This window comes from Podarcis pityusensis (assembly GCF_964106645.2).
Source record: "Podarcis pityusensis genome assembly, chromosome: 6".
NCBI lineage: Eukaryota > Metazoa > Chordata > Lepidosauria > Squamata > Lacertidae > Podarcis > Podarcis pityusensis.
In genome coordinates this window covers 6,568,601-6,584,380 of record NC_138030.1, presented here as the reverse complement: position 1 = coordinate 6,584,380, position 15,780 = coordinate 6,568,601, and the positions used below count along the sequence as shown (strand labels likewise).

The following is a 15,780-nucleotide window of genomic DNA, read 5'->3' as shown; positions in this document are numbered from 1 at the left end:
CTTTACCTTTACCTTTACCCTCATCCCAATGGATGCTTCCCTTGCCTGTGTCATGTGGTGGGGCCCATGAAGCAGTGGAGACAGTGGTTCTGGTGAGATTTCAGTGAGATACCCCAGTGGGGTAGATACATATTTATAGGACCCACCCTGCTTTTGTGATTGTTAGGTTGTTTTCAACTGTTTCAATACAGTGGTGCTTTGGTTCTCAAACTTAATCTGTTCCAGAAATCCTTTCCAAAACCAAAGCGTTCCAAAACCAAGGCGCGCTTTCCCATAGAAAGTAATGCAAAGGGGATTAATCCATTCCAGCAATTTAACATGAATTTTACTATCTAACGAGAACATTGATCCATGAAATGAAAGCAATAAACAACGTACTGCAATCACACAATCAATCAATCAGTAGCTAAACTGGGTTCCACAGAGTCACAAAAACAAAACAAAAAAGCCTCAAAAAAAAGCAAAGTAAATAGCAAAAACTGACAGACCTCAGCGTAACACTCAAAACAGAAGTGGGGCACTCAAATCGGAAGCGTAACACTCAAAACGGAGCATGTTCAGCTTCTGAAAAAAGTTCGCAAACCGGAACACTTACTTCCGGTTTTGCAGTGTTTGGGTTCCAAGTTGTTCGAGCACCAAGGCGTTTGAGAACCGAGGTACCACTGTATTGTGCTCTAATGTTGTAATCCACCTTGGGACCTTAGGGTGAAGGGCAGGCAAAAAATAAATAAATGAACTTTGCAATGAAAGGGTTGGGAACAGGGGAGGATTTTGGCCTTTCAAATTTCAGTGGCACCCTGGCCAGAATCTGATCACAGTCACCCCGGCTCTCGCCTTCTGTTCAATTCAATTCACTATGTCATAGTTACGACACCCTGCAGCGCCCCCAAAGAATTGATGCCCAGTGCGACGGATCCAGACATGCTGCCCTAAATCCGCCTCTGTTGGGAGCATAGCTGTCAACTTTTCCCTTTTCTTGCGAGGAATCCTATTTGGAATAAGGGAGTTTCCCTTAAAAAAGGGGGAAAGTTGACAGTTATGGTTGGGAGGCATGGGAAACTCCATTTCTCGCACTTCCCATTGCACCCAGGCTCTAAAGATGGGGCTCATTGCTCTCTTTTTCAATCCTCCCTGCTGCAGTCCCTCTTCTTTGCCCTGGCAAATTCAGGGAAATTAGTGTGGAGGGTTAGCACAGAGGTCCAACAAGCCTTGGGGGTACTGCCGTTCTCTGAAGAAACCTTAGAGAGACCCTCATTGGATATTTAAAGCTACCCTATTGTTTTTCAGTCTGGTGTGCTTCAAGTTGGAACAGGCGTACATGAGCCTAAGTAGCTCCACGGAGGGCGAAGCGAGAAAACCTTTCACAAATGTGTTCCGTTTGATTCTAAACGCACGCAGGGCTGAGAAAGGCGAGTGGCGAGAGAGACGCAAACAATCACACAGCTACCCAGCACGTCATTGCAGAATAATTTTGAGCAATGCTTCTCAGCAGGAGCATTCATCAGCCGTCGAGCTGCTTTTATTGCTGCTCTCAAATAAGGATATTAAATGGAAGGCAGGGAGAGGAGAACGAAGCCAACAGATTTGGAAATGCAGACGAATGGATGGACGGGTTGTTTTGGAGATAAAATGCACACACACGTACACACATCTGAAATTTACCCTCTCGGTTTAAGAAAGCATGTAAGGTTCCTGGAGAATGTAACCCCCCACAGTGCATAACTACAGACAAGTCTCAGGATATTTTTTTATTTTTAAGAACCCCCCCCCCCCCAGGAGGCTAAATGATGAGAAGAAGGAAAGACAGAATACTGAAAGAACTGCCTGCTACCAAAGGAAGATTAACAGGTAGTGAGCAGGGATCAAGACTCCCTGAGTGCTTCCATTTAATTACTTCTCAGAAGTATGAATTGTGCAGATGATTGACTGGGCTATTAAAAATAGACATCTTCTTAGCCAAAGAAGAAGAAGAAGTAATATGAAGGAATGGGCAGAACTGTCAGTTTCAGTTTCGCATTTTCTCCATCTTATATTCAGTTCCCTACATCTCCGCATCAGTTTGAGATTGGAAAGGGGGGGAAATACTCTCAAAAATATGCCGGCATTTGAATGCACTTTTCTCTTGCAGCCAATTTGCCTTCAAATACATTTTGCAATGTCTCCTTCACTCGTCCTGATTGTATGTTTATTTTCTTTTAATAATAAATAAAAATAATAATAATAACAATAATAATAATAAACTTTTATTTGTATCCTGCCCTCCCCAGCTGAAACCGGGCTCAGGGCGGCTAACATCAAATATATAACATTGGTATAAAATGAAACAATAATTAAATTACCTCCTAAAAACAAATCAGGATCAAATTAAAATCTAATTAGATGGCTTTCTGCAGGATTAGGGTTCCACATGGGTTTTGGGTTTTGTTTTGTTTTGTTTTGTTTTGTTTTGTTTTGTTTTGTTATTTTATTTTATTTTATTTTATAAAACTCTAAAATACCCCCTCCCAAATGGCTTTGGGGCTGAATCTAGGGTGGGTCAGGGGGTCCCTGGGTGGTCCCAGAGAAAGTTAGCCGGATTCAGGAGCACCATATTGAGGCTATGGCATGGATGGAGTGGAGCTGTGCACAGACCTAGTAATCACTCATTCAACTGATTGCACCAAAGGTTGCCTTTCTTGCAGTGTTTTGTCAGTGCACGCAAGCACGGTGGTAAGATAGGAGAGGAGGAAAGACACAAATGAACTGATGGAACCCAACGCTGCAGTGAACTGGTTTAGCATAGATAGTGGTTAGAGCATCGGACGACAACATGGGACACCAGAGTTCAAAACCCAGTTTGGCCATGAAGATCACTGGGTGACCTCAGGACACCAAACTGTGCATGGTAGCTAATGCCACAGAAGATAGAATTGGGATTTAAGACGAGTTTAACAGATTGGAGAACTGGGCCCAAGCTAACAAAATTAATTTCAATAGGGACGAGTGTAAGGTTCTGCAAAAATATAAGACACCAGGCTTACTAGCAGTACATGTGAAAAGGATCATGGGGTCTTGGTGGACCACAAGCTGAACATGAGTCAACAATGTGATGCAGGAGCAAAAAGAAGCTACAGTGGTACCTCGGGTTAAGTACTTAATTCATTCTGGAGGTCCATACTTAACCTGAAACTGTTCTTAACCTGAAGCACCACTTTAGCTAATGGGGCCTCCTGCTGCTGCCGCGCCGCCGGAGTACGATTTCTGTTCTCATCCTGAAGCAAAGTTCTTAACCTGAAGCACTATTTCTGGGTTAGCGGAGTCTGTAACCTGAAGCGTATGTAACCTGAAGCGTATGTAACCCGAGGTACCACTGTAATGCTATTCTAGGCTGCATCAACAGCAGTATAGTATTCAAGATCAAGGGATGTAACAGTACCACTCTATTCTGCCTTGGTCAGACCACACCTGGAATACTGTGTCCAGTTCTGGGGACCACAATTTAAGAAGGATGTTGAAAAGCTGGAACGTGTGCGGAGGAGGGCAACCAAGATGATCAAAGGTCTGGAAACCAAGACTTAGGAGGAATGGTTGAAGGAGCTGGGTCTGTTTAGGCTGGAAAAGAGGAGACTGAGAGGAGATCTGATAACTACTGTGGAAGAATGGTTCTTGAAATTAATGGATTTGGCTGAGATAGCAAAATTGATGTGTTTAATTAGAGAAAAATCATTGTTGACTTTTATTAATGATTGGAAACCGCTTATGGACTTTTTGTGCAAAAAAAGGATAATGAGCTTGTGATATCTGGGTTTGAAGACTGAAAAAAGGAGCAAGGAGTTTGCATAAGTCCAGAAAGCTGATAGACAGACAATTGGAAGTATTTTCTTTTCTTTCTTTTCTTTCTTTCAGTTTTTATGTTAACTCTTGTATATCACTTTTTGTTACATTTTTTTAAAGCTTTAATTTTTAAAAAATAGCATTCGAAAAGACGAGATGGAGAAGAGATATGACAGCCATCTTCCAATATGTAGAAGGCTGTCACATGGAAGATGGAGCAAGCTCGTTTCTCCTGCTCCAAAGGTTAGAACCTATAATGAGTATGGGTTGCTCGTGCGTAAGTTGCTGCCTCTCCTGGCTTTGTTGCCTTGTTAAACCTTTCAGTCTGGGCAGCCCTTCACTTCGTGGCTGCCTCAGTCGCTAGCAGAATCCGTCAGTGGGCGTTTCTTAAATCTTTTCCAACATTAAAGTTGTTTGACACCCAGTCTCCTCCTACTCTCTCTGCGTGGAAGTCTTCTGCGCAGGGTGGGCGTGGGTAGCGGGGGACCAGTGCTCTCCCCGCTGGTGTCCGGTGAAGAGTCTGGGAGCCCTCTCGCCGATTCCCCCATCTGCCCCTCCTTATCCCTGGTGTAGCGCTGATTTGCTTCCCCATCTGCGGAGCTGCCTCTCTCCCTGCTGGGCCCTTCTCCAGCATCATTTGAGAGCCTTCCCTCCGCCTCTAGCTCCGATGTCAGTTCCCTGACAGAACCCAAACCAATGGTTTCAAGTTACAAGAAAGGTGTTTCTGACTAAACATCTGGAGGAACTTTCTGACGGTAAGAGACATTTGACAGTGGAACACTGTCTTAAGTGCTAATCCTCTTTCTATGAATCACTTCTCAACTGTCCTCTCCAATGCCTATAGAACCAGCCCCCCCACCACCTTAGAAGACAATTCCAGCTACATCAGACCAATGGGCCACCTGGCCCAGCACCCTGTTCTCACAGTGGCCAACCAGGTATCTGTGGGAAATGCACAAAAAAGACCTGAACACAAGAGCTTTCTCCCCAGCCACACTCTCCAGCAAAGGGTCTTCAGAGGACAACTCTGCCATTCGTTGGCCGTCATAAAACAGCAATGAGAATTTCAACAAGTAAATACAGTGGTACCTCGAGTTACATACGCTTCAGGTTAACCCAGAAATAATACCTTGGGTTAAGAACTTTGCTTCAGGATGAGAACAGAAATCATGCAGCAGCGGCGCAGCAGCAGCAGGAGGCCCCATTAGCTAAAGTGGTGCTTCAGGTTAAGAACAGTTTCAGGTTAAGAACAGCCCTCTGGAACAAATTAAGTACTTAACCCGAGGTACCACTGTAAATACATGATAAATTATCAATAACCTAATCAGCCGCTTTGCAAGAAAAGCGTTTGAAAAATAATGATCACAACTGATGCAGAAATGTGGAGAACCGCATTTAATTGGAAAAAGGAGAAACAGAGAGAAGTAAAGGTAAAGGTAAAAGAACCCTGGATGGTTAAGTTCAGGCAAAGGCGACTCTGGGGTTGCGGCGCTCATCTCACTTTCAGGCCAAAGGAGCCGGCGTTTGTCCACAGACAGTTTTCCGGGTCATGTGGCCAGGAGGACTAAACCACTACTGGCACACGGAGGACTGTGACGAGTGCCAGAGCGCATGGAAACACCGTTTACCTTCCCACCACAGCGGTACCTATTTATATACTTGTACTTTGACATGCTTTCGAACTGCTAGGTTAGCAGGAGCTGGGACAGAGCAATAGGAGCTCACCCTGTCATGGGGATTCGAACCGCCAACCTTCTGATCAGCAAGCCCAAGAGGCTCAGTGGTTTAGACCATAGCGCCACCCGCATCCCGGAGAGGAAACCAGTGTTGACAGACATACACGTCCCTAGGATGGCCTGGTCAGCTCACGCCCCCCTCTGATACGTTCCTGTTCCCCAGCCCCACCAGCATCCACACAACTGAGGAGAAGATCTGCTCTAGCTAAGGAGAGTCCATGCATGTTGATTGCACCTGGTTCAAAACCATGAAGAAGATGGAACAAGTATGTTTTCTGCTGCTCCAGAGGGCGGGACCCAAACTAATGGATTCAAATTACAAGAAAGGATTCCAACTAAATATTAGGAAGAACTTTTTTTCTGGTAAGAACCAATGGAATAGACTCCCTTGGTGGACTCTCCTTCACTGAAGGTTGGGTGGCCTTCTGTTAAGGATTCTTCAGCTGCGATTCTCGCATTGCAGGAGGTTAGACCAGATTATTATTATTATTATTATTATTATTATTATTATTATTTATTATTTGTACCCCGCCCATCTGGCTGGATTTTCCCAGCCACTCTGGGCGGCTTCCACAGAGACCAAAAATACACTAAAAAGTCACACATTAAAAACTTCCCTGAACAGGGCTGCCTTAAGATGTCTTCTGAATGTCATGTAGTTGTTTATCGCTTTGACATCTGATGGGGGGGGCGTTCCACAGGGTGGGCGCCACTACCAAGAAGGCCCTCTGCCTGGTTCCCTGTAGCTTTGCTTCTCGCAATGAGGGAACCGCCAGAAGTCCCTCGGCGCTGGACCTCAGCGTCCGGGCAGAACGATGGGGTTGGAGACGCTCCTTCAGGTATACTGGGCCAAGGCCATTTAGGGCTTTAAAGGTCAGCACCAACACTTTGAATTGTGCTCGGAAACGTACTGGGAGCCAATGTAGATCTTTCAAGATGACATTTGAGTTCTCTTCCAACTCTAAAATTCTATGATTCTATGATTTTAATCATCTAACTTAACTGCCCAATGGTTGTGGCCCTAGTGGACTGAATTTAAGTTAGGGTTGAGTCCATTTGCAGGTGACCCAGGACCTCTCAGTAGAGTTGCCATATATATTTCAAAAAATTGTTGAGCTTTTTTCCCCCCCAGCAATACCTCAAAACGCCAAAAAAAATCTAGATATATGGCATCCCTACCACTCAGAGCCTGTGCTTCTATTTCCTACTTCTTCTCTGTCAGCTGGGCGGCAGTGGGGCAAATGAAGCTTCCTTTCCTACTCATGAAATTCTAATTCCACAAGGTGTAGAAAAACTGAATACTGAATTGGAAAATCCAGTTAGCCTAAAATAGAAAGGGAAAAACTGTAAATAAGGTATGGATGACATGATCGTATTATTATTTTACAGAATTTATGTACTACTGGATTGTAATGAAACTCCTAAGCAGTTTACCAAAATAAAAAAAATTAAATGATCAATAAAACACAGTTTAAAAACAGGTATTTTAAATACATGAAGGTAGCCGTGTTGGTCTGCTGTAGTCGAAACAAAATAAAACAAATTCCTTCCAGTAGCACCTTAGAGACCAACTAAGTTTGTTATTGGTATGAGCTTTCGTGTGCACATGAAAGCTCATACCAATAACAAACTTAGTTGGTCTCTAAGGTGCTACTGGAAGGAATTTGTTTTATTAGGTATTTTTAAATCATCCAAAAGATAATTAAAGTCAACAATAGGTATTCTTATTTTTTAAGTGTTTTAATTTCAACTTCTACATGATTATATAGGCTTACCCAGGGGTCATCAAACTTTTTCTGCAGGGGGCCAGTCCACTGTCCCTCAGACCTTGTGGGGGGCCAGACTATATTTTTTGGGGGGGGGGGAATGAACAAATTCCTACGCCCCACAAATAACCCAGAGATGCATTTTAAATAAAAGCACACATTCTACTCATGTAAAAACACGATGATTCCTGGACCGTCTGCAGGCCGGATTTTGAAGGTGATTGGGCCAGATCCGGCCCCCGGGCCTTAGTTTGCCTACCCATGGGCTTACCTAAACAAAAACCTTTTCAGCAGGTGCTGAAAAGTGTATAATGAGTACACGCACCTGATTCAATAAGCAGGGAGTTCTAGAGTAACACCTGAAACAGTGCCACTTCCACAGATAAAAGTGGTTGAGATCCTTCAAACAAGCTGGTCTGAAGTGGTTATGCACTTTCTTTGCTAACAGTAACACTTTGAACTTGTCTTCGTAACTCTGTTGAGAAAGCTCAGTCAGCAGACCATGAGACTCTTAATCTCAGGGTCGTGGGGTCGTGGGGTCGTGGGGTTGAGCCCCACGTTGGGCAAAAGATCCCTGCATTGCAGGAGGTCAAACTCAAAGACCCTCGTGGTCCCTTCCAACTCTTCAGTTCTTTGATTCTATGACTTACATACACACTGACGTCCAGCACACTTCTGGGCCTAATTCAAAGGAAAGCCCTAAATGACTTGGGACCAGGTGACCTGAAGGATCATCTCCTCCCACAAGTAGCTATCTGGATCCTGAGATTAACTTCAAAGGCCCTTTTCCAGGCTCCCCACCAAGTGAGGTACAACAGGTGTCTACAGGAGAAAGGGCTCCTAAGTGGTGGCCCCTCGGTTATAGGATGCCCTCCCCAAAGAGTCTCTCCTGCCACCTTCTTTGTGGCCTTTTTGGATTGTGAACCTGTAAATCCACAGACGTTTAGATCTGGTGCCTGCTTTCGAAGATGCTGTGCATTTCTCTATACCGTCTTACGCCTTGCTGTAAAATGTTTACGTTTAATGTTTCCCCTGGATTTGCGTACTATTTTATTGTACTGGGGTTATCTAGAATTGTAATGTTTTATGGTTTGCAAGCTGCCCAGAGACCATTTTTTAATCAGGTGGCATATAAACAGTGATTAAAAAACTCAAATAAAGAATGCATTTTCAGTTCCTTCGGTACATTTATGCTTCCCCTGTCCTCAACATGGGAAAAAAAACCACTGTCAACCACCAACACCCCACAGAAAACCCAGTCTTGAACTGACTGTGTATATATCTTTGCATCATGTTCCATTTTGCACTCTGTGTTTTACCCATGCACAGGACATCATTGTATATATATCAAACACCCCACAGCAAGAATTTTGAGGCAACGGTGTGAATAGTTGCATCAAGAGTTCCTTTTCTTTTCTTTTTTGCAGTGTTTTATGACTGCATCAGTAATGAAAATTTGATGCAAATGAAATGATGGAATGGACACCTGCAGCAAACTCCAGTTCTGGAATTAATTTAAGAATTTTCTTCCTAAAGGTTTTTGTAATGGGCTGTGCACTGTTGTGGCAACATATCATTATTAAGGAGAAAAAACTAACCTGTTACATGAGGGTGACCATATGTTGATAGTACTTAAAAATACATAATTGAAAATAGCAACAAGAGTATTTGAAAATGCAGCCGTGTACATGGAATAAGAAAGCAAATCCAAGTTCATTCTCTTGTATATGATTGTAGCAGTGATGGCAATGTGAAAACATGGGTCCAAGCAGTTTTCCACTTGTCTTGGGTTTTCTAGGCATAAGTCCAAGTGGTTTTGCCTTTGCCCCACTGTGTTCCCCACCCACCCCCTAGAAATCCCACTCTTTAGTATTAAATGAGAGCAAGCATCAATCCAGAGAAAACCTGGTGGGTGTTTGCTCTGATCCAGCAGTAAACAGGGAGTTTTCCTGGGGGGCAGGTTCTGGAGCAAGTGGAAGTGTGGTTGAGCCCTGAGACAACACTATCATATCCAGGGCCAGCCTATGATGCACATGCCTAAGCAGGGATTGGTACCCGAGTTTCCCATGTTCAAACAAAGCACCCCATCTCCCCACAATGATCACACCATTGGGGACCCCAGATTGGATCATTCCAAGCCATTCCAATGCAGACAAATTGGCCTTCCAGAAAGTTACTCCAACCTGCCTCGACCTTCTGCCCTGTTTTGCAGATCTAAGCCACTTGTGACTTAGTCCTCAGTTCAAATCCACGGCAAGCACCCTAATAAATGAAGAACCCATTTGCTTATGAGGCTTTGCTTCAGCAAGCCACCCTTCTCTCATGCAGTCAGTCTCCATTTGCAATATGGATTTAATAACGCTGGCCTACTTTGCAGGGTTGCTGCAAGGATTAGAATAAGGCGATGCTACTGGGTGGGTTCTGGACAGTCTGCACACACCTCATAAAAGCGACTGCTTCAAGTTGATGGCCTCGAAAAACCTCCATTCTCTGCTAGGAGACAGCGAGAGAAAGGAATCTAGCACATGCTCAGAGAAACCCTTGCCTTTATTGCCGTTTCTCGAAGGCCAGAGAAGAGATCCTCAAAGGTAAGCGGCGATGATCTCTCTGTCAAAGAGAGCCTTTCTCTGCACAGAAGGCTGCGCATTCCTGGGTTAACCCACCTGCCTGCTTGGCTTACCTGATGATCACATACATGACGGAGCAGTTCCCCACCAGCCCCACGATGCAGACGATGGAGTAGACGATGACAATTGTGACCTTGATGCCCATGGGCAGGAAGCCATCTGCTGTCCCATTGTGGAACCACTCGCCCAAGCTGAGGTTCCAGAGGGACGAGTCGTTGACCAGCTTCCTCATATAGTAGACATCCTCCGCTTGGATGTGGAGGAGGGGGTCCATGCTGGATGCAGCAAGGTGGGAGCAGCGAAGCTCTGGAGGTGCAGAGAGGGTAGGGAGGAGACGACACAGGGTTAATCGCGATAACCCAGATTTCTGGCACAGGGGGCAAGATTATTTTGGCGTGAGGAAGGAATGCAGCAGCCCTGCAAAGGCGCTGCATGCGTGCTAATCACATCACGCCTTTCGAACCCGCTTGAAGAAGGAGGTCTGCCAGGGAGACTTTGAAAGGGACTTGCAGCTGGATTTAAGACAGCCGCCGCCGCACGCCCCTTTGCACAAAGAAAGAGGCTGCAGACGGGCAAGACACCCCCCCCCCCTTTTCCGTGCATGCAGGGAATAATCCATCGAAGTGCACCTCGCAACGCTAGCAGGTGAATGATCGCAGAATGCAAGGCTGTAGGGCTGAAAAGGGGGAGGGAGACTTTTCTTAAAAGCAATTATCTGGGGGAAAGCATCATGCACGGTTTTGTTGCGAAAGCTGCATCAACTCCGGTCCCCCGAACCCCAAGCAAAAAAGAACCCAACAGCAGGTTAACTGCAAAGGACACCTTCCCGCTTACCTTGGGGAACACGTCTTCTTTCCTGGAACGCAGGTCTTTGGGGATGGGTGGTCTTTGCTTTTCAGCAGCGCCGTGGCCCAGGCATGACGTCCCCGAGAAGGGAGTTGAGCGAGACAAAGCCGACCTAAAAGAGAGAACTCCCTCTCTCTCTCCTTCCTCTCTTTCTCGCAGGCTGCCTTTCCCCCCACGGCTCTGAGGAGCTGAGGCTTCAGCAGCGATCTGGATGTGATGCGGAAGAAAAATCCAACTTGGAGAGGGGGTGGGGAAGGGGAGCGGGTTATGCCAAGAAGCGCAACACACACACACTCCGAGGTTTCTAACCTAAGTGGGAGTGGAGGAAGGGAGCTGGCGGGGGAGAGAGAGCAGACTTGCTTTTGCTAGTCATCAGGAGGGAAGGCAGGTCCAGCCACTGGGGCGGGCGAGATACTCGTTCCAACGCAGACCTGTCTGGCTTGCTGTTGGAGAGAGGAGAATCGGAGGAGAGAGGCTTCGATCAAAGCGTGAAACACCTGTGGGGGGTGGGAGGGGGAACGGGGCGCGGGGGGGGGGGCATTTGTCTGCTGCTTTCTCCTTCCCCTCTTCTCTCCCGGCTGCTGTGGCATCACCCGTCGTATCTCTGGACCAGTCTCGCCCAGCAAAGTTGGGGGAGCAGCGATGGTGGAGGCAGAGGACGTGATCTCCTTTTGCCAAGTCGTGCAGGTAACCTGCTGCACACCTGCTTGGCAGTGCCTCAGGGCAGGGCTGGATAATGGAGACCTTTAGAGGCCCTAAGCACACACACATACACCCAAAAAAGATGTGATTTTTTTTTTTTTAAAAAAAGAACAATACTAAACCACAAACTGTTTTTTTAAAATAAGAAATATAAAATTGATAGATTGCAACACACGTCAAGATCTGATTCCCTTGCATTATTTTGATCTGCGTCAGCAGGATGAACCCCTGGTTTAGGTGGGGTTAAGTAATAAAAAGAGAACAGAAATATGCCATTTTATTACATTTCTATCCCAGGAGCTCAGGTTGGTTCGCATTGTTCTCCCCCTGTGAGGTAGGTTAGGTTGAGTGGCAGTGACTGGTCCAATGTCTCCCAACGAGCATCATGGCTGAGTGAGGATTTGAACCCTGGTCTCCCAGGTTGTAGTCCAACACTCTAACCACTGCTCCACATTACCTGGAGAATCAGGGAAGAGTATGTACTGGGGTGTAAGAAGCCTAACGAAGTCCTGATTTCCCCCATGATTACTACTTTGATGCTTTCCCTGAAATATCAAATGTCAAATTCTCCCCCCCCCCCAAAAAAAAACCCCAAACCCCTCTCTCTTTTGGCGGTGCCCCTGCTTTTCTGGAGCCTTAAGCATGTCTGTCCATTGTGTAATCCAGTATTCAGCTGAGTGTCCCAGGAAGGCACAGATCTCCAAGCTACAGTTGTCTGGACCAGACAGAGTAAAGTCACCACTTTGGAAGAACTACAGCAGAATTTGAGCCTTCTGAGTGCAGTCCGGCAATAAAAGAGGCAGCTGCCTGGTGCCACACTGCCCAACTTAGCACAGAATGACTGGAAGCAGATTTTTTTTGGGGGGTGCTGTCCATCTTTCTCAGGTCTACCTGGAGAACCTGGGAATGTTCTTCATGCACCTTCCCACTGAGCTCTCTCCCATCCCCTATCACAAGGGTCACTCTAAGCAGAACAAAACTCTGCGTGCAGAAGGCTATGCACCAGCTACACACTGATCATTACGTGTGGGTGTCTTCTGTGTGTATGCGCATGCCTCAGTCCACCAGGTGGAAATGCACATACGAAGGAGAGATGTCTATACGCATAGGTAGCTGCCTCCTACTGAGTCATGTCATAGATCTGGCAAGCTCAGTGTGGCCTGTACACTGCCAGGATCTCTGGGGTATCTTTCCCAGACATACCTGGAGATGCTCTGTCAGTGAGCTATGGCTTTTCCCAGGGCTCAAACCCATGATGCAAGAGGGCAACCTCCACTGTCTTCAGTGACATTACCTGCTTGGCTCAGTAAGCTCTTTCTATAGAACCATAGATTTTTACAGAAGGGACCCCAGGGGTGAAGAACCTTACATTTGTCCCCATTGAAATTCACCCTGTTAGTTTGGACCCAGTTCTCCAATCTGTTAAGGTCAACCCAAATTCCAATTCTGTCTTACGTGGCCTTGGCTGCCTCTCCCTACTTGGTGCCATCGGCAAATTTTGATGAGCATCCCCTCAGTACCTTCATCCAAGTTGTTTATAAAGGCATTGAGCAACCAGGACAGAACTCTGCAGCAACCCTACATTTCTCCAGGATGATGAGAAACCATTAGTGAGCACTCTTTAGACTCGGTTAGTCAAACAGCTGCAAATCCACCTAACAGTTACTTTGGGGCCATGGAAGCTCCAGCCCCTGCAATAAAATATTTGAGGGGGCCATGTCCCCACAAAGTTGACGGGCATTGCCATTCAAATGGTTTGCGTGCACTGTGTCATGTGATTGATTTATAGGGGCAGGGCTTACCTGGGCACCCACCGTATTTCATTCAAGTTGGCACCCGTAGTCTGCCTATTGGATAATCCTACCCTGGCTCCACCCATGTGTTTGTACTGTACCAACTTCCCTGCCATCTTGCTCCTCCCCTTCCTGGTGGCGCTGTGGTCTAAACCACAGAGCCTAGGGCTTGCCGATCAGAAGGTCGGCGGTTCGAATCCCCGCGATGGGGTGAGCTCCCGTTGTTTGGTCCCAGCTCATGCCCACCTAGCAGTTCAAAAGCACAGTTCAAAAGCACATGCGTGGGTGTCTTCTGTGTGTACGCGCATGCCTCGGTCCACCAGGTGGAAATGCACATACGAAGGAGAGCTGTCTATGCGCATAAGTAGCTGCCTCCTACTGAGTCATGCCATGGATCTGTCAAGCTCAGTGTGGCCTGTACACTGCCAGGCTCTCTGGGGTATCTTTCCCAGACAGTGCAAGTAGATAAAGAGGTACCGCTCCAGTGGGAAGGTAAACGGCATTTCCATGTGCTGCTCTGGTTTTGCCAGAAGTGGCTTAGTCATGGTGGCCACATGACCCGGAAGCTGTCTGCAGACAAAAGCCGGCTCCCTCGGCCCATAGAACAAGATGAGCGTGCAACCCCAGAGTCATCCGTGACTGGACTTAATGGTCAGGAGTACCTTTACCTTTACCTTTACCACCTGCTGAGAGACTAGCACTTCATCTTCAACTTATCCCACCATCCGCTTCCAAAGGTGCCTTCTTGATTCCATGCCTCTTCAGTATACCTGAAGGAGGGTCTCCACCCCCATCGTTCAGCCCGAACACTGAGGTCCAGCTCCGAGGGCCTTCTGGCAGTTCCCTCACTGCACGAGAAGCGAGATTACAGTGAACCAGGCAAAGGGCCTTCTCAGTAGTGGCACCCACCCTGTGGAACACCCTCGCATTAGATGTCCTGGAAATAAACAACGATCTGACTTTTAGAAGACATCTGAAGGCAGCCTCGCTTAGGGAAGTTTTTAATGTTTGATGTTTTATCATGTTTTTAATATTCTGTTGGGAGCCGCCCAGAGTGGCTGGGGAAACCCAGCCAGATGGGTGGGGTATAAATAATAAATTAGTATTATACATTATTATTATTATTCTGTATCCCACCTGATACATTTGCTGCTGGACTGTTTGTTTCCACTCCACTCTCCCCCTTCCCCAGCTATAACATCAGAATGCCCTGGCCTGCCCCTGATATCCAGTGGCAGTGGTCCAACTTTTTATAATACCAGAACTCCCCTCTCCCTTTTACTGATCCCTGCTCCAGTGCCTTCAGACAAAGACATTAGCAGATAATGCCTACTTGATTTTGGCTGTACATCAACTGGCATTAAAGGACAAGAGCAGATGAAATAGGTTTTTCTGGTTGCTTGGCATCCCTACAACTCATTAACTAGGCTAAGTGTATGTTATTTCGATCAGGGATGACCAGGTGTGCTTCCTACATACATAACAGAAATCTGCTATGGAAATAATCAGGAGTAGCGGGATCGAGTTAAGCGAAATCAGATTTCCATGATTCTCAGCTCATGCGGGTACTCTGCACCTGTACTTCCAAGGCCTGATAAACCTTCTGTGGCCTTCAAGACAAATGAAGCACTGTCTTTGATGTCCAAAGTATGGGGTGTCCCCACACACTTTGACCCTAGACCTTGTTGTTGTTGTTTAGTCGTTTAGTCGTGTCCGACTCTTCGTGACCCCATGGACCAGAGCATGCCAGGCACTCCTGTCTTCAACTGCCTCCCACAATTTGGTCAAACTCATGTTCGTAGCTTCAAGAACACTGTCCAACCATCTCGTCCTCTGTCGTCCCCTTCTCCTTGTGCCCTCAATCTTTCCCAACATCAGGGTCTTTTCCAGGGAGTCTTCTCTTCTCATGAGGTGGCCAAAGTATTGGAGCCTCAGCTTCAGGATCTGTCCTTCCAGTGAGCACTCAGGGCTGATTTCCTTCAGAATGGAGAGGTTTGATCTTCTTGCAGTCCATGGGACTCTTGAGAGTCTCTTCCAGCACCATAATTCAAAAGCATCAATTCTTCGGCAATCAGCCTTCTTTATGGTCCAGCTCTCACTTCCATACGTCACTACTGGGAAAACCATGGCTTTAACTATATGGACCTTTGTTGGCAAGGTTATGTCTCTGCTTTTTCCCTAGACCTTAGATGCACCCATAAGGGGTAGACACCCTATATTTAGGGTGGGGAGAGACTGCTACTATCTCAAGTTCCTTTTCCTTTCTTATCTGGTTGGCATCCCTCGGTTTTGGGAGTCAATTGAAGAATGTGCTTTCAGGGGTGAATTCCCCCCATCATCCATGATGCATGAATGACATCATACTTCAGGAGAAGCTCCCTGCAAAAAGGAGCAAACACTTGAAGGTTACACAGAGAGAGAGAGATTCTGGGCTCATCCACACTTACCTTTTTCTCCATTGCTTTCCCTTGGAAAACTCGCTCTTTCATGCTGAATC

At 46.4% G+C, this 15,780-nt stretch overlaps 1 protein-coding gene across 2 annotated transcripts in view; it reads right to left on the bottom strand.

Annotated features, from left to right (window-relative positions):
* Positions 1–11,271, bottom strand: part of OPRL1 (opioid related nociceptin receptor 1) — a 30,607-nt gene extending 19,336 nt beyond the window's left edge. Inside the window, exons 1-2 of one of the 2 annotated variants that reach the window (XM_081011483.1) lie at positions 10,777–11,271; positions 9,996–10,248 (exon numbers count right to left, since the gene is read on the bottom strand). In XM_081011483.1, coding sequence (XP_080867609.1) covers positions 9,996–10,216 — 221 coding nt within the window. In that variant the 5' untranslated portion in view covers positions 10,217–10,248; positions 10,777–11,271. The remainder of the gene's footprint in view (positions 1–9,995; positions 10,249–10,776) is intronic. The other variant, XM_081011484.1, reaches the window with a different exon arrangement.
* Positions 11,272–15,780: the final 4,509 nt, after the last annotated feature.